The sequence below is a fragment of the Elephantulus edwardii genome, unplaced genomic scaffold (genome assembly GCF_000299155.1).
Source record: "Elephantulus edwardii isolate Elephantulus edwardi_28Jun2011 unplaced genomic scaffold, EleEdw1.0 scaffold00079, whole genome shotgun sequence".
In the NCBI taxonomy this organism is placed as follows: Eukaryota; Metazoa; Chordata; class Mammalia; order Macroscelidea; family Macroscelididae; genus Elephantulus; species Elephantulus edwardii.
In genome coordinates this window covers 15110943-15133152 of record NW_006399829.1, presented here as the reverse complement: position 1 = coordinate 15133152, position 22210 = coordinate 15110943, and the positions used below count along the sequence as shown (strand labels likewise).

Sequence of the window (22210 nt, the reverse complement as noted above, 5' to 3'; positions counted from 1 at the left end):
ATATACTTGAGGCATATTGCAAGGAGAGACCAGTCCTCAGAGTGGGACGTCATATTTGGGAGGGTGGAGGGACAGCACTGGACAGGAAAACCCTTAATGAGATGGATTGATTCAGTCACTGGAGTAATGGATGGTAGGTATGTCAGTGACAATAAATTTGGCTCAGGATAGAGCAGGACTCAGAGCTGTTGTACATAGGGTCACTCTGAGTCACAAGCGACTCAATGGCACATAAAAACAACAACAAGCAAATGCAAGTCCATGACATCTTAAAACATAACTAATTTTATGTTTAGACAAATCTGAATATTAAAACATCTCTTTCATCTGTTAAAGTGGAATCTGCATGTGGTAATTTCTGTCAATTAATTTGTCTCTGTTCTGTAATACAAAGAAACAACAAAGAATAACTCTTAATTCTTCACTCAGAAAGCAATAAAAAATCTGCTTTAAGAATGCAACTAAAATCTTCATGGAAGTCCAGTTAAAAAAAAGAAATGATTGAGTTTAAGAAAACATGTTCCAACTCACCATTAATCAAACCAGTCCAAATCGAAATAACAATAAAGTATTATTGTTAGACTAAAGTTAACTCCTATTAAACTATCCACAAAGTTAATATTTAAAGATTCTCAGTGTTTGGGAGAGTTTTATGAAACTAGTCCTCTCTTGTATGTCTGTTCATAAAATAAATCTGTATAAATGCCCTGGAAACAATTTGCCAGCCACTATAAAAGCCATTAGAAATGTGATCTAGAAATCTGTCCCTTGAAATTTATCTTCAGGAAAACCCTAAAGAAGGGGAGGGGGGAATTAAATGCTTAAAGATGTCTTTGCTGGCATAAGCATATTACCAAGATTTTAAAAAACCACCTAAATGCATCCTTCAGGAAATGGTCATGCTGAATGAAAATAATACTTTAATTAAAAAAAATCTTCAGCCATTGAGATTAAAATTTAAAATGCTACACACAAATGCATAAAAAAACTTATATTTGTAACTTATGAAATGTTTCTAACCATATAGAAGGGTGTTTCTAACTATACAAAATAATTTCTGTAGTGAAGACACATATTTAAATTTAATTTAAAATTATAACTGGTGAATTTAGATTATAAGAAATTTTAAGGGTGCCTGTATGCTTCTCTGTTTCAGGGGTGTATGTCTCATTATTATAAAGCTGTGTCTTTAGAGAAAGAAAAACTGAGATATGAGGGAGAGCACATTTTTCAGGACAAAGTAGTAGAGAATCAGCAAAAATGCTAAAAAGTTCCAGCAAAATAAAATCTCTTGTGTATTTAAAGACAAAGTCATTATTATCCCCCCAAAAAAAGTTTATATAAAGATGATTCTTCCAATTATTTGAAGTCAGTCTCAGTTTATTTTGTATAGAATGTTTGGGCCAATTAGTATCTCTAAACCTTTCTTTATCAGGTTACACAGTAAACTCAGCCACTGTTTCTGGAGATGTCTTCTATATTGCTGGACAGCCGAGGTACAATCACACAGGCCAGGTCATTATCTACAGGATGGAAGACGGGGACATCAAGATTCTCCAGACACTCAACGGAGAGCAGGTAAACTTTAAAATTACTACTCTAAACTCATTCATTTGTGTCTACTAAGTAAATACCTCTGTTAGATTCCTTTCAAGGAAACTTCATTGACATCAAGTCAAATCTGACTCATAACTGACCCAGCAGCAGGTTTTCAGAAGCTGTGAATTGCAGTGGAGAAGATTGTCCACGTTTCTCCCATGAAGCATCTGGTGGATTCAAACCACATGCGTTCGGATCAATGGCACAACTCCTCACTACTAGGCCACTGTTGTTGTTGTTCTTGTTGTTATGTGCCGTCAAGTCGCTTGCGACTCATAGCAACCCTATGTACAACAGCCCTAAACCCTGCTCTATCCTGTGCCAATTGCATTGCCTCTGACACACCCATCCCAATTACCCCAGTGACTGAATCAATTTACCTCATAGAGGGTCTTCCTATCCTGCGGTGTCCCTCTACTCTACCCAGCATGTTGTTCATCTCCAAAGACCTGTCTCTCCTTGCAACATGCCCAAAGTATGTCAGACGAAGCCCCAGAATCTTTGCCTCCAAGGAGTAGCCTTGTTGAACCCTCTCCAGGATGAATCTGTTTGTTTTCTTGGCAGTCCATGGTACATTCAATACTATTCTCCAGCACCACAGCTGAAAGGCGTCAGTTCTCCTTCTGTCCTCCCTAGTCATTGTCCAGCTCTCTGATGCATAACAAGTGATTGCAAAGACCATGGCCTGTATCAAGCACACCTCCATCTCGAGAGAGACAGCGTTGCTCTTCAGTACTTTAGAGAGGTCCCTAACAGCAGACTTTCCCAGCGCAATACGTTTTTTTATTTCCTGGCTGCTGGTGCCAAGAGTGTTAACTGTGCAGCCGAGCAAACTGAAGCTGTGAACAATTTCAATCTCTTCGCCATCCATCCTGATGCTACCAGTTGGTCCAGTGGTGAGAGTCTTTGTCTTCTTGACATTGAGCCTCAGTCCATACTGAAGGCTGCAGTCCTTGACCCTCTGCAGCAAGTGCTTGAGGTCCTCCTCAGTTTCGGCGAGCAGGGTTGTGTCATCTGCATAACGCAGATTGTTGATAGATCTTCCACCAATTCTAACACCATGTGTCTCCTCATAGAGCCCCGCCTCTCAGATAATCTGCTCTGCATACAGGTTGAAAAGGTATGGAGATAGGACACATCCCTGGCGTACACCTTTCCCAATTTTGAACCATTCAGTGTTGCCCTGCTCTGTTCTGACAACTGCCTCTTGGTCCAAGTTCTGAGATTCCCATTCTTCTCAGAGTCAGCCGTAGTTCGTTCTGATCCACGCTGTCAAATGCCTTTGCATAATCAATGAAACACAGATAGACATTCTTCTGCCACTAGTGCTCCCCTATAACAGACATAGATAAAAATACAAAAGTGGATACAAGACATATAAAATATGAAGTGCCATAAAATACCAGTGGTGGCAGGGAGGTAATTGAGGAGGTGAGAAGGTGGTTTTGATCTAGGACTGGTGCAGAAAGCCTCCATTAGGAATAAAATTTGTCTGAGTCTAGAATTAAAATTAGAATGTAGATTGACAGATACACTGGAAAGGGGAGAAAAAGTCATGTAAACTTTAATTGAATGACATTTTGACTGTAAACTAAAGAATTTGGGCCTTTTTAAAGGAGACATTGTAATAGTCAAAACTGGAAAGTTCTCACTGGGTATTATTGACTAGTAAGAGAAGTTTAGGAAACTATATGCATACAGTGTGCAGTAGTCTGTGCTGTTGTTAGCTACTATGGAGGTGGCCCCACTTCTGGTGCCTACATGCACAATGGAACAAATGTAGTCACTCATGCACTAGCCCCATGATTGCTTTGGACTAGATTGTTGTGGCCCATGGGGTTCTCACTCACTGATCTTCGGAAGTCGTATGAATAATTTCTTTTACGATGATTAGCACAAGATTAGTTCCAGAAGGTGGAGGTTAACAATATTCCAAATGTCCAAACTGCTGTACCACTCGGTCATCTCTGATTTTAATTATTCCTCCTCTCCTCAGTCCTCCCACTCTTGTCTATTTCTTTGGGTTCCGTGATTTGCTGAAAGATCACACAGAAACTCGAAGAGCAGAGGAGGAAAAGAACTCACATGAATGTGGATGAGACAGGCCAATGTCTGTGGCTGAATACATAGGCCAGGAGCCTGCATGCTCAGGCTGTTTGTTGGAGTTGTCAGCAGAGCTGGATCTGGTTAGATGCAGTGTCCCAAGAGAAAAGTGTTGAGCTTTTCAGAATCATTCTTTAATGTAGAGTCTCAGGGCTATATACCATCTTCCAAGAGTGACAAGTTGGGTAAGAATTGGGTGCGGCTTGCAGCCCACTCTAAACCTTATTTCCTTCATGCACTAATCTCCTCCTGGAATGAAATCTTAAACATGGACAGAAAGGCTAGAACCACAAAATGAAAGAGCCATATTACTTAGTTCACTATACCACAGAAGTAGATTGTCATGCCTTTCTGCTTAGTCTCCCACAGTCTAGGGGTCCTGTTTTGTATCATAGAACATAAGGTGACTGCATGTCAGGTGTATTGGTCCAGGCATCCTATGTGATGTATGAGTATGTAAACGGAAATAACTACATGTGGACACATTAAGCTGAAATATAACAATCAACATAAAATTTTATTACTGAATTATAATAATTTGAGTATTTTTATATCTCATTATCAAACAACGCTGAAATTTCTAAGTGTTCTACCACAAGAATATATTAACTTTACTCTGCAATGTTGTTCATTGCCTTCAAGTCGAGCACGACTCATACTGACCCTCTGAACAAAAGGCTTGAAGCCCAATACACCTACAGATTTACCAAAGTTCATAAAGTTTCTGAGGCATGCTATTTAGTAAGTGGATGCCACTCCTGGTTCCAAATCTGTCATAGTGTGTCATTGTTGATATGTGCCATTGAGTCGCCTGCAATGTATAGTGACCCTACGTACAGCAGCTCTGAACCCTTCCCCGTCCGAGCAATACTCCACTAAATAATACTTCAACCCACTACAGGGTTGTAGCTCGCATTTAGGCTCTCTTCTCTCCACCTTCACCTCATGAAGTCTCAGAAGGATAGGACAACATTAGCATTCCTTTATTCAGAGACTTTACAGTTCAGCATGACAGCACAACTCAAGTGTAGAAAGACAAAGAAAATAGTTTCACATCAGGCAGGTCCAGAAACTGCCCTAGCTTTACCATAAGCACCACTTTAAAACTGTACCATCCACACAACTTCCAGGATCTCACAGTATGTCAATTATAAGAGTTAGAACAGCCCGAGAAGCCCAAAATACGTTGCCATCAGATATGTCTAGTTCATTTAGAGTTCCACACAGCTTAAATGCAATGTACCAGTAAGAGGTTATTATTTAACCACAACCACTGTTGCTTAACAATACAGTTGAAATCCTATCCCCGTGAGATTTCTGTGGAACAAAACTAGAGTAAACCGAAGGTCAGATTCTCATATAATAGGTGAAAGGGTATTCTTAACCCTTTGCCCATATTTATAATCAGAAACTGCATCGACAACAAAAGCAAATTGCTTTAGTTTGAGAATGTGGTTACAGGGATCTGAAATGAGATTTCAACAGTGAAAATGAGAAATTAAAAAGAGGTGTGAGAGACAAGTAAGGAGCAATCGCCAGGAGTGAAAAGAAGCCGCTTTGAAAAATAGCTTAAGTCCATTGTCACTCAATCAATTTTCTTAAGGTAAAATGTCTAAATTATTACAAAAGTTTGAGAAGGAAAGAAACTATTCATGATACAAATTTCAGGTCTGAGAATCTGAGAGAATGGTGGCACCATTATTAGGATGTCAGCAACTCAAGTAGCAGCCCAATTGATTTAGGTTAAAAAAATGACTTTTGGTATTGAGACATGTTTTCTGTAGCAATGATCACAAATTCAAATGGTTGGAGATGTCACCTGATATGTACAGGGATAAATTTCTGAAATAAGACAGCAAAGGGTCCCAAGATTGTGGGGAGCTCATTAGCTATCTAAAAGCTCTGCTCCCATCAACTTGTAACAAATTATTGGTACTTGTAAGTCAATGTTTGTTTTGCCCCCTTTCTTAAAATTCACTGTTGAAAAGCTTATAAGAAAAGAACATTCAAGAGTCAACATTAAATTGCCCATTTGTAAAAGACTTTACAACACAAAGAATAAACCTTAATATAAATATTAGTCAATCATCATGTTACAGTATAAATTGTAATGAATATGCCACAAGGAAGCAAGATGCTAATAAGAAACACTGTGGACATTGGGGAGGGAGTATTTGAAAACTCTGCACCTTTGTGATACAGGCCATGGGCTTTCCAATCACTTGTTATGCATCAGAGAGCTGGACAATGACTAAGGAGGATAGAAGGAGAATTGATGCCTTTGAGCTTTGGTGCTGGAGAAGAGTATTGAGGGTACCATGGACTGCTAGGAAAACAGATTCATCCTGGAAAGGGTCAAACCGGGCTGCTCCTTGGAGGCAAGGATTCTGAGGCTTCGTCTAACATACTTTGGACATGTTGTAAGGAGGGACCGGTCCTTGGAGAGGGACATCATGCGTGGTAGGGTGGAGGGACAGCGCAGGAGGGGAAGGCCCTCTATGAGGTGGATTGATTCAGTGACTGGGATAATTGGGATGGGTGTGTCGAAGATGGTGCGATTGGCACAAGTCAGAGCAGAGTTTAGGGCTGTTGTACATAGATAGGGTCACTATGAGTCACAAGTGACTCAAAGGCACATAACAACAGCAATAAGAAGACTTATTTTAAAAATTCTTCTATTTTTTAAGTCAACAATTAATAATTGGTTAGAAATGCAAAACTGGTGCTTTGAGGAAAAGGAAAAGGAAAAGGATAGAGTGATTTCAGGTGGTAGAAACATTTGAGAAAGAAGGACCATCAAGGGTAGGAAAAAGGAAAGGACACTATAGTTCTGAGCTTCAGGGGACCCAATATTTGGGAAATAGGAAGAAAGGGCTCAGAAAGATGGAGAAAAAGAGAAGTCTGTGAGACAGGGACAGAATTGGGAGATTTATAAAAATTATTGATTTTAATTAAAATATTTCTGAAAATATAGCAAATATAAACACATACAAAAAGAATTACTGAGAATATCAAATATTACATACAGGTCAATTACTGAAAAAATTTCGATGATGAATTTGTTGTTGTTAGGTGCTGTCCACTTGAGTATGCCTTGTTGTTGCCCTATAATGACCATATGAGCTGCTGTTTATGATTGAACTACTGTTCTATTGAATTGAATCTGAACTCTGTCCTATCCTGTGCCATCCCCATCATTTCTGGCATACTTGAATCCATTAAGGTAATCACTGTGCTAACTTATCTGGTTGAGAGTCTTTCCTCTTTCTCTGACCTTCCACGTTTCCAAAAATGATGTCCCCTTCCCAGGAATAGCCTGTCCTAGAAACATGCCCAACGTATGTGACTCAAAGCTTTGTCTTCTTTGCCCTCAAGGAGCACCCAGGCTGCATTCAGATAATGAAATATCGGTTCTCAGTATTTTCTTAAAGAACATCCGTGTGTTTAAAAGACAACTTAAAGCTAGGTTCCTCTCACTCCCTGTTGCTGTCTTTTCATCTTTTCCTGCCTCCCAAAGCTGCCAGAATAAGACTTAGCCATCTTGTCGAAAAGACATCTACTAACACTATAAGATCACGCAAGTATTACCAAAAAAAATTATTTCTGATGCCATATTTAGGGAGCTCTGGTGGACTAGTGGCAAGAAGCTGTGCTGCAATCCTAAAGGCACGCTGTTTGAGGCTACCAGCTGCTCTCTAGGAGGACGGACAGTCTCCTCCTGTGTGATTAACTGCCCCAAAAAACCTGTCAGAGGGTCTTAGCTATTGATTGGTTACTATTTGATGGTACACAACAACAACAACAACAATAATACCATATTTATTTCACATTTTCATTTGACTATATCAAAACTTACATTCAGCCATTACAGAAAGTCTTCTGTTGTGTACATCTGTTGAATATTTCCTTTAAAAAAAAAAAAACTAATGCATTATCACTGTTAAGATGTTTCTAAGAAATAAGACAAGAATAGGGTGAAATTCAAAAAGAATCACTTATTTCTGACACAAACTTTTGAAGGTATAACCACCAACAAGGTATATCAACAAGGAGAGAACAGATGAATATTAATGTCATGAAAAAGCCAGTAAAGAACTCATCAATTTCTATATTTTCTTTTCTTTACCAACGGAACCTCAAATATTCTGCTGCTGTTGCTGTTGGGTTCCATTGTGTCAATTTTGGTTGTGACCATGGGTACAAGAGAGTGTAAGCATTGTCCAGTCCTGTGCCATCTTCACAGTCATTACAATATTCGAGCCCCTTGTTGCAGCCAATGTCACGTAGTCTTTTTTGAGGGTCTTCCTATTTTTTTTTTTTTTTATTGATCCACTACTTTACCAAAAGGTGTTATGTGCCTCCAAGCCAATTGTGACTCATAGTGACGCTATGAACAGTAGCTCTGAATCATGACCTAGTCTGAGCCAGTCTCACTGACTCGGACACACCTATCCCTCACTACCTCAGGTACTGTATCAATCTATCTTATCTGAGGTCTCCTTCTCCTGCATTGTCCCTCCAACTTGTCATGGTATCCCTCTCCAAGGATTTGTCCTTCCTGACAACATGCCCAGAGTATGTGAGACAGAACTTCAAAATCCTTACCTCCAAGGAGCAACTTGGTTTCACCCTCCCCAGGACAGACTTCTTTGTTCTCTTGATAGTCCATGGTGTGTTCAACGCTCTTCTGCAGCACCACAACTCAAAGACATCAATTCTCCTTCTCTCACCCTTAGTCATTGTCCAGCTCTCTGATGCATAGCAACTAATTGTGAAGACCAATGTCTGGATCCTTGGTCTTTAGACTGACTTCACAGCTCTTTAACTCTTTGGATAGGTCCCAGACAGTAGATTTTCCCAATGCAATTCACCTTTTGATTTCTTGACCACTGGTGCCAAGAGTGTTGATTATGGACCTGAGAAAGATTAAATTCTTAACAATCCCAGTCTCTTCTCCATCTATCATGGTGCTGCCAATTGGCCCAGGGGTAAAAATCTCCAGTTTCTTGATGTTAAGCTGCAATCCCTATTGAAGCCTGCAGTCCTTAATCTTCTGAAGCAAGTGCTTCAAGTTCCAAAGTTGGTGAGCAAGGTGTGTCATCTGTATAATGCTGCTTATTGATGTGTCTTCCTCCAATCCTAATGCCACATTCTTCTTCATAAAGTCCAGCCTCTTTAATGTTCTGTTCTACATATAGATTGAAGACGTATGGAGATAGGATGCATCCCTGACACATACCTTTCCTGATTTTGAATCATGCAGTATTTCCCTGCACTGTTCTGAGGACAGCTTCTGGTTCTGAGTATAGGTTTTGCATGAGCGCCTTCAAGTGTTCTAGGACTCCCTTTTTTCTCAATGTCATCCAAAGCAGATTGCCATAAATAAGAGAAATGTGAATTTTTAACTTCTTAGAGAATTTGTGAAGTTCACTAGTTGTTTGGTCTTGCCCTAGATCGGTTCTTACTTTGGCAGTGTTTTAACAACGATTGACATCGATAAAGATTCAAATACTGACATTCTTCTGGTCGGCGCTCCCATGTACATGGGCACAGAGAAAGAAGAACAAGGAAAAGTGTATGTGTATGCCCTGAATCAGGTAATGATGACTGTGAATTTGGTAGATATTTGGGAGAAACCGTTCCTTTTCTTTTATTCACTTTCAAAGAATACAGTTCTAATTTTTAACTTGGGAAAAATGAACATAGTGCTTTTGAGAGCCCCTCTACTCCACTAGCCACCAGTTATGAAATGAACTTTCAGAATTATAATAAATTAGTTCTAGATTTTAGATATTAGAAACAAACATTTTTAACAATTTTCTTTAGATTACATATATAGGCTAAAAACTGCTAAATATGACTGTCAACTAAATTGCACAGTAAGCTCTCAGATGATGTTTCTAGAGTTGTGTAGGATAAGCAGTAAAAAAGCAGTAAAAGCCAGAAAAGACCAACTTGGGAGAAATGAGTCTTAAAGTGATGGCACCAGTAACTCTCAGGAAAGGTCTCTGGAATATTCACTGCATCACGCTGAGATTTTTGCTTCCCATTCCTGATCTGGTACTTATTTGTATAATGAAATAATTCTTCATTTGTCCATTTGAAGAGAGTTTTTCATGTCACAATTCCACCTTTTAGATTTTAAAAAAGTCTTGTTATAGCTCCTATATTACTTAATACCATAAATTGTCCTATCATATTTTTACTTTCTACTTTTATAATCTGGTCTTTCTTGTGATTTTTTTAAGAAAAATTACTTTCCATGAAAGTGTCCATTTTTTACTTGTAATTTATTTATCTCCTTGAGTTCCTTCCCTCCTTCCCCATAGCCAGCACCACTATTTTAGATAATTTTGGAGAAATAAAGGATATTTTCTCCTTATTCTCTCTGTAACAGCGGCTTTTCTTTCTTTTATTAAAAATCTATTTTAAGAATGTACTTTATAAAAAAATAGAAAATTCATTTCAGACTAAATCTACACATCTCCAAGGATCAAAAGCTTTTAAAAAAATACTCAACGCACAATATCAAAAAACTAAATGTTGAAGCAGATGCCGCTCTCTGTGAAACTGGGGATCAGCGGATGGCAATATATATGAAGTGTAAAACGAACAGCCTTTATAGTCGGGACTTTTCAAAGTCCATTGGATGAAGTACCGATAGTGGCAGAAGTTGGAGGTTGAAAATTCAGTTCTCTGGCTTTAAGAAAATGCTGTTCGCTCAGTTGTATTAAGTAAAGAATCCACGAAAACCTCAATATGTTTTCTTTTCTTCACTGCTACTCTGTTTCTTGAAAACACCAACTTTTCTGTCAGAAAGACATTCCTCTGCACAATTTTGCAACTCTTCCCTTTGATGTACTGAATGGTTTTTAATAGTGCTCCCTTAGTGTCTATTTTTAGAAATTCTGCTTTGCTGTAGTAAAGACAGAGATGCCAAAGTCTCCTGTTTATCTTTCCAACAGACAGTGTTCGAGTATCAGATGAGCCTGGAACCTATTAAGCAGACTTGCTGTTCATCCCTGAAGCACGATTCATGCACAAAGGAAAACACCAACGAGCCATGCGGGGCTCGCTTTGGAACAGCCATTGCTGCTGTAAAAGACCTCAATCTTGACGGATTTAATGACCTCGTGATAGGAGCGCCCCTGGAAGATGATCACAGGGGTGCTGTGTATATTTATCATGGAAATGGCAAGACCATAAGGAAAGAGTATGCACAAGTAAGAAGCTAAGCTTCTGGATTCTCACCCTTCAATGTCAAGCATTATCCACCTTGATAATTTATTTACTCGGACTCTTTCCTGGGAACCAGATTTAATACTCTTCTCAATTTCCCTTGCAGAGGGATTACTTTGTAGATTGCCCTTTTATCTGATTCCTTTTCTTCTGTTATTTGCCACTATGTCTCCTTGATCTCATATTTTTAAAAGATTTTTATCTTGATCTCATATTTTTAAAAGATTTTTCAAAAAATAACAGTTAACCATCATCTGAACATCTAGTGTCTGATCTTAAATAGCTAGTATTATGTTAGGAGTAGGAAAGCAATAATTATGTGATCTAGACAATAAAGGAGATGAGATTACTGTTTTTAAATTCAATGTTCAGGTTATAATAAAATTATATTAGAGATATATATATAATTTTGTGTATGTATTAATTATCTAAATCTAAAATTTATATAAATATTAATTTGTGTATAAGTAACAGCTGTATTAAATTTCTATATTAATATTATTATACTTATATATAACACACAAGCTAAATGGGTATCATTTCATCAAATACATTTGAATTTCTAAAGGTTTGTCCTTTTCTCCCAAGTAATCCACTTGGCAGAAAAACTGAGTCATTAAATTTAGCCTGCAAGGAATTTCTGTTCTTACCAATTTATTTTCCTTCATGAAAAAAATATCAATCTATGGAAGTATTTAAAGCATCCTAAAAATAAGAGAGTTTGAAAGAAGTTGTTTAGGTATAGAACTTATAAAATAGAATTCATGATTTTTCAGCATATATATTATCTGGCACATAGTTAAATCTACCCACTACTCCAAGGAAGAGATATGGGCAGTCTCTTTCCATGCCATTTACAGCTTCTCGCTGGAGGGTCAACTATGAGGCAATTCTGAGTCAAAGACACATGACAACAATATAGTATTATAATATTAAAACATCAGAACATCAATAATTTCTTTTTACATTGAACTGTTCTCTTCAGTTCTATAGCAAACAGAATTCTCAAAATCTGTGTATGGATTAAAAAGTTTTGCTTCATTTTTCATGAACTCTTAAGTAGAGTGTAGTAACAAAATAAAGGGTTTAGTTAAGTAATGAAACTTCTTTCCCTAGAATAAATTATTTATTTGTGCTAATATTCTCAAGTTTTTATTTGCTTACCTGGAAACAGGCAAAAATTGAGGCATGGCAGAATCAGAATACCATTTGTTTGCCTCAGTGGTAATTCTTCCAGTTTAATAGTCCAGCATTTGAAATCAAAAGGGGAGCCTATTTTATTAAATAGAATAAGTTATAATAAGCGATTTATTTGTAACATGGTGATTAATCAAGATGCAATTTTAACCAGAAAAAAGAATATTTGAGTCGGCTTTGTTTATTTGTCAGAAGAATGCTTTCCCAATAAATGCCATAAATGTACTCACTACACCCATAGTTACCAGAAATGCTGCTTATGAACAAGTTGATTCAGAAATTAAGTTAAATCCGTCAACTCCTGAACCAATGAGCCAAGCACCTCCTGATTTGTTTGTTACAAATGAGGCGAATCTTTCCAATGAGTCACAAAACAACTAGATGTGGAAAATGTTTCTGTTCAGTTTGCCATATCTGGTGTCTTATTTTAAATGGAAAATAAAAAGCCAAGAAGGCTCCAGATGTCTGGAAAGTCTATAATGTCTTTCTCCTGGCCATTCAATTCTATTCTTTCAACATGAACCAAGGCTAAATCAGTAACAAAGCTGTCAAACATATTGTATACAGTAATGGTTACTGATCAGTATTCAATAACTCCACATTCATTTGTGCCTTCCCAACACACAAGTGCTTACATATGAGTGGAATTCAGCCTCTTGACTTTTGATAGAACAATACATGTTGAGAGTAAAGATTATCGAGTATAGAGAATATGGAGTACTGGCAAATGTAGTTGATGGAATGTATTGTTTATACTCAGTTTCAAAGGGCAATGAACCCCAAATTGAGGACTCAGGAAAATCTCCTCTTGTCCCAGTTGCTGGTGTAAGTTTTCAGTATTTCCACCCTTAAGTAGCTATGAGACAGTTCTGGTGGCTTAACTGTAAGGAATTAACTGCCAGCCTGAAGGCTTGAGATTCGAATCCAAGAGCTACCCCATGGGAGAGAGAGACAGCACTTCCTCCAGTGTGCTCTACAGCCTTTGAAACCCTTCTCAAGGGTCAGCTATGGTCAGTTCTGATGTGACAGTACATAACAACCACAGAGCAAACACCTACGTGTCATAGGGCTCATCTGGGATCTAGAAAACAGAGCCAATAACTCATGCCTTTTTGGAGGATGAGACTAGATGACATTATAGAACTGGACTTCACACTCACATTCCCACCTATCCCTTTACCCCCAACACACACACTTCTCTGAGGTGTCAGAAATCTTAAAACGTGTGTGCCTGCTCTATAAAAAGACCTAGTGGTAAGAAGGAGAAAACTGTGATTAGGTATTATTGTCATGACAGGGGTCCAGAGCGAAGGCTGCATAGTGGAGCAGACTTGGGGGGAGGGACTGTATAACAATGAAATAATTTTTCTTTTACTTTTCAAAGAGAAGAGCAACCTGGTGGGGGAGGGGTGGGCAGGGAGGAAAGTGCAACAATGTATGAATGGAAATGCAAAGTCTCTGTAAATTTTCATTAAAATTATTATTATTAATAATAATGAAAGAAGAAGCTCCACAGCAATGACAAAAGCCCTGGGTTCAAATCCACCAGTGGATGTGCAGGAGAAGGATGCCCAGTCTCCTCCTGTAGGATTTTACTGCCTTTGAAAACCCACTAGCAGGTCCCTGAGAACAGCTCTTGGGAACGCCTGAGTATTTCCTCTCCTCTCCACGTGAGGGGTCTCTTGGGCAGTTTTCTAGATCTTTAATAAACCAATTCAAATCTCCAGATTTATTTAAAACTGTTCTGAACAGACTCTTCCAAAATAAATCATTGCTTCTGTTGTGATTTTTTTTTTCAGCGTATTCCATCGGGTGGAGATGGCAAGAAACTGAAATTTTTTGGGCAATCTATCCACGGAGAGATGGATTTAAACGGTGACGGGCTGACCGATGTGACGATCGGGGGCTTAGGTGGTGCTGCCCTCTTCTGGTATGTATTTTAGTAACAGCCAATGAATCTGATTTTTCACACCCAGTTCCAAGCTCAGAGTAAGATCTGAGCTCATATTGTCATGCGAAATATCTATTTCGTTTTACGCCCCATTGTGCACACACAAGTTATACAGTTGAATAAGGTGAAGAGACAAGTAAAATCAAGTCTTATGTCAGTCTCCCCCTGTACCATTTATAGCCTTCAAAAACCTAATTGGAGAGTCAGTTATGGGACCGTTTTGACTCAATGTCAGTGACGTCTTGGGAGGACCTCTTTTACATGCTTGCAGTATGCAGGTGGTACAGCCTTGCATGCAGAAAATGAAGAAGACTTGAAGCAATTACAGATGAAGCTCATAGACCGTAGTCTCCAGTATGGATTAGATCCGGAGTAAATCAGCATAAAATTAAAAAAAAAATAAATAAATTGAAAGAACACAAAAATCCTCATGACCAAATCAATAAACAACATCATGATAAATTGAAAAGAGATTAAAGTTGTCAAAGATTTCATTTTAGTTAGATTTATTTATCAACACCCAGGGGAGCAGCAATGAAAAAATAAATAAATGACATATTATTGTTGTTATGTGCTGTCGAATTCAGCTACAACCCTATGAACAATGACTGAACCTTACCCTATCTTGAGCCAACAGCAATGACTCTGGCACACCTAACCTCATCACCACAGTCACTTTGTCAATTACGTTGGGCATGTATGACAAAGATCTCTTTCGAGTGGTAAGGAGCAAGAATGTCACTTTAAAGATTGCTGTGTGCCTGACTCAAGCCATGGTCTGTGCATGCGGAGGTCACACAGTGAATAAGAAAAACCAAACGATGTATTTGAATTAGGGTATTAGCAAAGAATAATGAATATACCATCAATTGCCAAAAGAACAAGTCTTGGGAAAATTAGAGCCATCTGCTCTTTGAAGCAAGAATGGTGCTTTTCACAATGGAGTAGAAAGGCTAATTGGGGCTGCAGTTAAACAAGAACTTATCCGTAACTCAAAACTACTTAAAATCTTTCATAGAAAATTTTCTTTTCATTACGTTAACCTATTAGAAATAGACATAACATTAGACAATTGGGCAGCATTAGCTAAGTATATTTATATTGTTCACACACAGGTCCATCTGTAATAAGATCTTGGCTTGACCATTAAAATACCACAATTCTAATTTTTCTCAACTCCTTCAACAAACGACAATATCTTAATCAATGGGTAGATATAAACATTAATAACATTACTGTGACCTAACTTTAAAAGAAAATACTATTTAAAAAGAGAGGGTCTGTATTTGAGAAAAATTAGATAGGCAAATAAGGTTAAAGATTAATTTGTGCAGTCATCTTCAAAAACATTACAAACTTCATTATGAAATATAAAGGGAGGATTTAACAAATAAGCATATATTTCCAGTGTGACATAAGAAGTTTGCATGTTGATTGTTCCAACTTAATGTGAGTCATTCTTCCAGCTAAATGTTTTTCAGATGGAAGCGAGCCTCAGCAATCATTTCCCAAAGTATTTTTTCCTAGAAAAGCTGTTAAGACAATTTGTGAAAGGAAGAGATGAAGTTAGAGAAGCAGATAACTGACTCTCTTACAATTAAAGATAATGCTGAAGAACCAATGTTCAAAAGAACAACATAAAAGTTTACATGCAAAACAACAATTATGTTATTTTTTTTAAAACAAAACTATTCATCCAAGAGCAAAATAAAACCAACAAGCAATGACTGCGGGAAGAAGAATACAAGACAGGACTTGAAAATACTAGAAGTCACCAGTGTAAGGGAAAAAAGGCAATTTTGGTTTTGTTTTAATTGCTAGCCTGAATTTATTACTCTGATTTTTGACTCACTGATAATTACTGCATCCAGCTAACTAGAAAAATATATATTTAAGGGCTGTTGTTCTTATGTGCTCTCAAGTTGCCTGAGACTCATAGAGAACCTATGTACAACAAATCTGAAACCCGCCCTGTCCTGAGCCAGTCTCACTGACTCCAACTCACCTACCCCCATTACCCCAGTTACTGTGTTAATCCATCTCATCCAGGGTCGTCCTCTCCTGCACTGTTCCTCCACCCTTTCCAACATGATGTCCTTCTCCAAGGATCGGTCCTTTCTGAACACATGCCCAAAGTATGTAAGATGGCTTAAAAAATCCTAGCCTCTAAAGAGACCCTGTCTAAGACAGACCTGTTTGTTCTTTTGGCAGTCCATGGTATGCTCAAGACTCTTCTCCAGCACCACAACTCAACAGCATCAATTCTTCTTTGTCATTGTCTGACTCACTCTCTGATTCACAACAAGTAACTGCAGAAACCGTGGACTGAATCAGACACACCTTAGCTTTTTCCAGGCCCTACCTCTCCTACTAGGGTCTCTTGCCAGTATTCTAAAACCCTATTTATACTATCTCCAGCCTTAAAGGAACTGTTACGATTTATGAGCCAAAATTGTAGGACTGGATACTGTCATCATCCAGGTTTCACTGCCACCAAAATGGTCTAAATAAGGATTCTGTGCTGGAGGAAGGACTTGAAGGGGTGTAGTTGTGGGTGATAAGTAGAGGCCGCCTAGCAGGCAAGACTAACGAAGAGCTGATAGAGAGATAACCATCATAAGGGTTGATTAGCTATATTCCTCATAAAGGCTGGATGGTGCTGAGAGAGGGAGGTGCTTGTGAGGGGAGTTGTGGTCATGATAAAAGACTGTCTCAAATTGGTAAAATCTTAGGACTAAGCCACAAACAACGTGCTCATTCCTTGCTGATGGAATGATCAATGCCTTTGAAAGAATTAGCCAATGTACATTAATATGCCTGAAAGTGCTCACACTTCTTGATAAGAAAAACAGCTCCCAAACTTTGTGAAAGATATATGAAATATGGCCCAAGTTGTAGAATTTGTAGAGTCATCACAATGCAGCCAGCAAAGTATACTTGTTTTAAGAAGGTAATAAGTTACACATTCCACCATGTGGTTGTTTTCTGCTGTCAAGTTGCCTGTGACTCATACCAACCCTTTGTCTCCCATCCAAGTACCAACCAGGCCCAACCCTGCTTAGCTTCTGAGATCAAATGAGATCTGGCGCATTCAGGGTGGTATAGTCATAGACATACCAACCTTTTGTACGACAGCTCTGGACACTTCCCTATCTCAAGCCAATCTCAGATCTAATTCCATTTCACTAGTAACTGAGTCAACCCACCTCATCCTTGTTCTTCCTCTCCTTGTGCTGCCACCTCCATCCTTCTCCAAGGAGTGGTCTCTCCTGGCCACTTGCCCAAAATATGTGAGATGCAGCTTCAAAATCTTTGCCTCCAGGGAATAGCTTGGTCTCACCCTCTCCAAGAGGGATCAGTTTGTTCTCTTAACAATCCACAATATGTTCAACACTCTTCTCCAGAAACACAACTCAAGGGCATCAATTATTTTATTTTCTTAAGTCATTGTCCAGCTGTCAGATGCATAGCAAGTAATTGCAAAGACTGTGGCCTGGATCAGGTGCACCTTAGTCTCTAGACTGGCATGTTGGTGCTCTTCAGTGTATTCTAGAGAGGTCCCTGACAACAGAATTTCCCAATGCAATTTGAAAGTATTTTCTACATTTCTCTATTGGTCAGAATTCTTGTATGGAATCTTTGATCAAAATAGTTATAACTGTACCTGAATACAATCCATTTCTTCTGGTCTCATAGCAATAGAAGTAGTGATTCAGAGAGAAAAACAACTGCAGATCACCTATTTGCCAACTATTACTGATTCTACTTCTTCCTCTGTCACTCTAGGTAAATAGAGACCAATTGTTATGTCTTGGATGAGCACTGCAAGCTTTTAAGACTGCAAGCACTGCATAAAAAACTAATAAGTAAAACAGAAACACTAACATCCTTGGGCCAGGTAGCTGAGATGTCCCATGAATGACCCTAACCTTCCATGCCAGTAAACCATGTTTGATTGTATATAAGCAGCCTCAGCACTATTGTCTCTTTTTTATGTTGAACTGCATCACTAACTTTTTTATTTCATCACTAACTTTTGTACATTTAGCTTTCTTCTTGTTGTTGTTAGCTGCCATCAGCTTAGGAATACAATGTATGTTTTTTAGAAAATATATTTGCAATGAATAAGTCATTGATTATGCAAAATTCTATCATTCTATCTCTTAGTTCATTTCTGTCACCAAGTCCATGTTTTCCAACTGCTGAACCTTCTTCTCTATTTCCAACATTTGCATTCCAGTCACTGATAATTATTAATGCATCTTGATTGCATTTCCTCCTTTTTTGTCTCTGGTTGTTGGTGCATATATTTGATTGATGGTGGTATCTACTGGGGCTTCCTTGTATGCATATGGATATCATCCCGTCACTCACAACCTTGTATTTCATGATGGATATAGAAATTATTTTTTAACTATGAAAGCAACCCCATTTTTCCTCACCTTTTCGTCTCCAGCAGTGTAGATTATATGATCTCTGCTGAAAGCGGAGATTACTAGAGGAATGTCTATCTGTGTTTCATTGACTATGCAAAGGCATTTAACTGTATGGATCATAACAAATTATGGCTAACCTTGAGGAGAATGGGAATCCTGTTCAAAGCCTATTCTTAGACCAGGAAGCAGTCCTCAGAAAAAAAAGCAGGGAAACACTGCAGATTCAAAATTAGGGAAGGAGTGTATCAGAGATGCATCCTGTCTCCATACCTTTTCAATCTATATGCAGTTGGTGAATTCAAATCATATACATTTGCATTGGCAGTGCAATTCCTTTCATAATTACTAGCTATGCATCAGAGAGCTGGATAATGACTAAGCATGATAAAAGAAGAATCAATGTCTTTGAGTTGTGATGCTGGAGAAGCATATTGAATATACCATGGACTGCTAAGAGAACAAACAAGTCCATCCTAGAGAGGGTGAAACCAGGCTGCTCCTAGGACACAAGGATTCTGAAGCTTCATCTGACATACTTTGGACATGTTGCAAGCAGGGACTGGTCCTTGGAGAGGGACATCATGCTGGGGAGTGTGGAGGGAGGCTGCTCCTTGGAGTCAAGGATTCTGAAGCTTCATCTGACATACTTTGGACATGTTGCAAGCAGGGACTGGTCCTTGGAGAGGGACATCATGCTTGGAAGTGTGGAGGAACAGGGCAAGAAAGGAAGACCCTGGATGAGATTAATTGACTCAGTAACTGGGTTACGGGGTAGGTGTATCAGAAATAATGAAGTTGTCTCAAAGTACAGCAGGGTTCAGAGCCATTTTACATAGGGTTGACGGCACATAACGACAACAACAATCCCTAATCAAGGGAGCTCTGGTGGCCGTGAAACTGCACTGCAATCCCAAAGGCGTGCAATTGGAAGCCACCAGCTGCTCAGCACTCTGGAGAGGCATGGACAATCTCCTCCTATGTGATTAACTGCCTCTGAGAGCTCACTGGAGTGTCAGTCACTGTGGTCACTTATGACTCAATGGCACACAAGAGCAACAACAACCGTTAATGCCATTGCAATTATAATTTTTAAATGTAAATGTTTAAATGGAAACTTAAGTTTACAAAAAAAGAAAAATGTCAAAAAGAGATACTGTTACTAAAACTCAAGTATGAAGAATCTGCTTTGGTTGAAAGGCAGAAATTGAGTAAAAATGTCTTTCAGGTATGGTCAGCCTGATTCTGAAACAGTGGCTTACTCTGTTTTCTTCTCCTAAATTCACACTCTTCATTGTCCATTCAGCACCTACTCTTAGCTGACTCTCCTTTGGTCTGTTAGTCGAGGGAGGAGAGTGCTCATTTTTCTCCCATGGAGCAGCTGGTGGATTCAAACTGGCAGAGACGCATGGGCTTTGAGTTAGCAGCAGAACTCCCTGTTCTGGGCTTAGAATTAGAATGTTGTTGTGTACCATAAAGTCAAAACTGAAGCATAGTTCACCCTCCAGCGGATTTTCAGAGACAGTAAATGGCATGAGAGGAGATTGCCCATCTTTCTCCTGTGGAACAGCTGGTGGTTTTAAACCATGTGCCTTTGTGTTGACAGCAATCAAAAGCCCAGTATTGCTTTGTTAACAGTCTTTGTCCTGGAGTAAAATATTTAACATCTCATAGACTCAGCTACCTCAATCACAAAACAGAGGTTGTATTTCTCAGTACTAGAGTAAGTATTTTTTTTGCTATTGTGACTTTAACAAAAGTTTACAGAAAGGTTGGGTTTTCATTCATTCATTGTTGTACATTTCCCCCTTTCTCTTTCTCCTCCCCAGCCCCTATTGTGATGCACCTCTTGTTTCAAATGGTTCTACATTGTCATACATAGAATGCTTAATCACAAGATATAAATAACCTATGTGCCCTGCACAGTGCTTTAAATGTTAATTTTCTCATCTTTCTCACAAAGGAGCAGGGCTGAATCTGTAAGAACTGTTAAATATTTCAGAAAGAGCCAACAGTGGCCCATAAATTTTACAAGGTTTATTGCATTTTTCCAGACTAGAAGAAACCCCAGACATTATGATTTGAGATCTGGGGGTGCATCTACTTGGGCATTTGGGTTTTGGGGTTGGGAGGGGTTTGCCTGGTGTTTTGTTGTTGTTGTTGTTGTTTGTTTGTTTGTTTGTTTGTTTTGTGTTGGGTGTGTGTGTGTGTGTGTGTGTGTGTGTGTGTGCCATAACAGACGAAATAAGGTATCTGATTTATGACTGAGATGGTTCTGCAACAACTTGATATCCTCGGAACATCAAATGTGGTCTCTTCTGCATCAAGTTACAGAGATTGGCAGCATGAGAACCCAGACTCCCCTTCAGTGCATTCACACTGCCCTCCCAAACTGAGGACATTTTCTGAACACAAAAATGTTAGCATTCACATTTCCGTGTTTGCAGGTCCCGAGATGTGGCTGTTGTTAAAGGAACCATGAATTTTGAACCCAATAAGGTGAATATTCAGAAGAAAAACTGTCGTGTGGATGAAAAGGAAACAGTGTGTATAAATGCTACAGTGTGTTTTGATGTGAAGTTAAGGTCCAAAGAAGAAATTATGTATGAAGCTGGTAAGTGTAATATTTCTAGAAATACTTTTCAGGTGAAAGGACAGTTACTTTGTATGATCATGCTGACATCAGTAGAGTGTTGTCACTTTCCCCACATTGGTAACCTGCACAACACATGCCCCTGGAAAATTCTTGAGCTTTATAAAACATATTCTTGATGCACCACGAACAATAGATTACAGCATCCAGTGAATTTACAGAGCTTTCTGTTCCATTTGTTTATGTGTTCTGCTCCACATGGTTTTTTTGCTATGGACTCAACATTCTGTGTTTCCATTCAGGTTTCCTCCTTTTGTGCAAAATAAATATTGTTGTTGTTGCTGTTGTTACTGCTATTGTTATGTAAAAGTAGGAATCAATTCTTAGCTGACCCCCTAGCTTTTTTCCAAAGGCTGTAAATCACACAGGAGAAGACTGCTGAGTTTTCTCCCATGCAGTAGCTGATGGATTCAAGCCTCATGCCTTAGAATCAGCAGTACAACTCCTTACCACTCAGCCACCAGAGCTTCCCAAACAACTGGATACTGGACAAGGAAAAGAAGTGGAAAACTATGGGGCCAATTTGGAAGTCCGTTTGGAAACTGAGCTCTAAGTGATCCTTATTTTCTTTATGATGGGTCTTCATGGAACACTATCTCTTATCTTCTCCTGGAGAAAGACTGGTCATGCACAGGAGCTGAACACTTTCCCCACCCACACACTCTGATTCTATTCTCCACGCCTAAGGTGACCCTTGCTTTTGAGGATCAGATGGGTCCCATGTGTGTTCCTAGGTACATCACATTAGTCTGTGCGCCCTCCCTCCTCTCCACACACTGCATTTTCTGAGAATTTCTTAATAATGTTGAAAGACATCAAAGCTATGAAAGCTGATTGAAGAAGAGATCAAATATGAAGAGAAAGAGAAAAACAGTTATTATTTCTAATCTATGTTTCTTAGTTTGCTCTGTGTGTGTACTTTCAAAGAATCTCAGAACATATATGAAATAAAGAATTTTAAATAATGAATTAGGGTTTTTTATGCAACATCACTTAATTTTTATATCCTAATGAAGAAATAGAATAATGAGGGTT

General features: G+C 38.7%; 1 protein-coding gene across 1 annotated transcript in view; it reads left to right on the top strand.

Moving 5' to 3' along the window:
* ITGA1 (integrin, alpha 1) overlaps positions 1 to 22210 on the top strand; it is a 175523-nt gene that overhangs the window by 101942 nt on the left and 51371 nt on the right. Inside the window, exons 12-16 of the mRNA XM_006889599.1 lie at positions 1436 to 1578; positions 9156 to 9299; positions 10668 to 10925; positions 13938 to 14068; positions 20970 to 21136. Of these exons, the coding sequence (XP_006889661.1) occupies positions 1436 to 1578; positions 9156 to 9299; positions 10668 to 10925; positions 13938 to 14068; positions 20970 to 21136 (843 nt within the window). The remainder of the gene's footprint in view (positions 1 to 1435; positions 1579 to 9155; positions 9300 to 10667; positions 10926 to 13937; positions 14069 to 20969; positions 21137 to 22210) is intronic.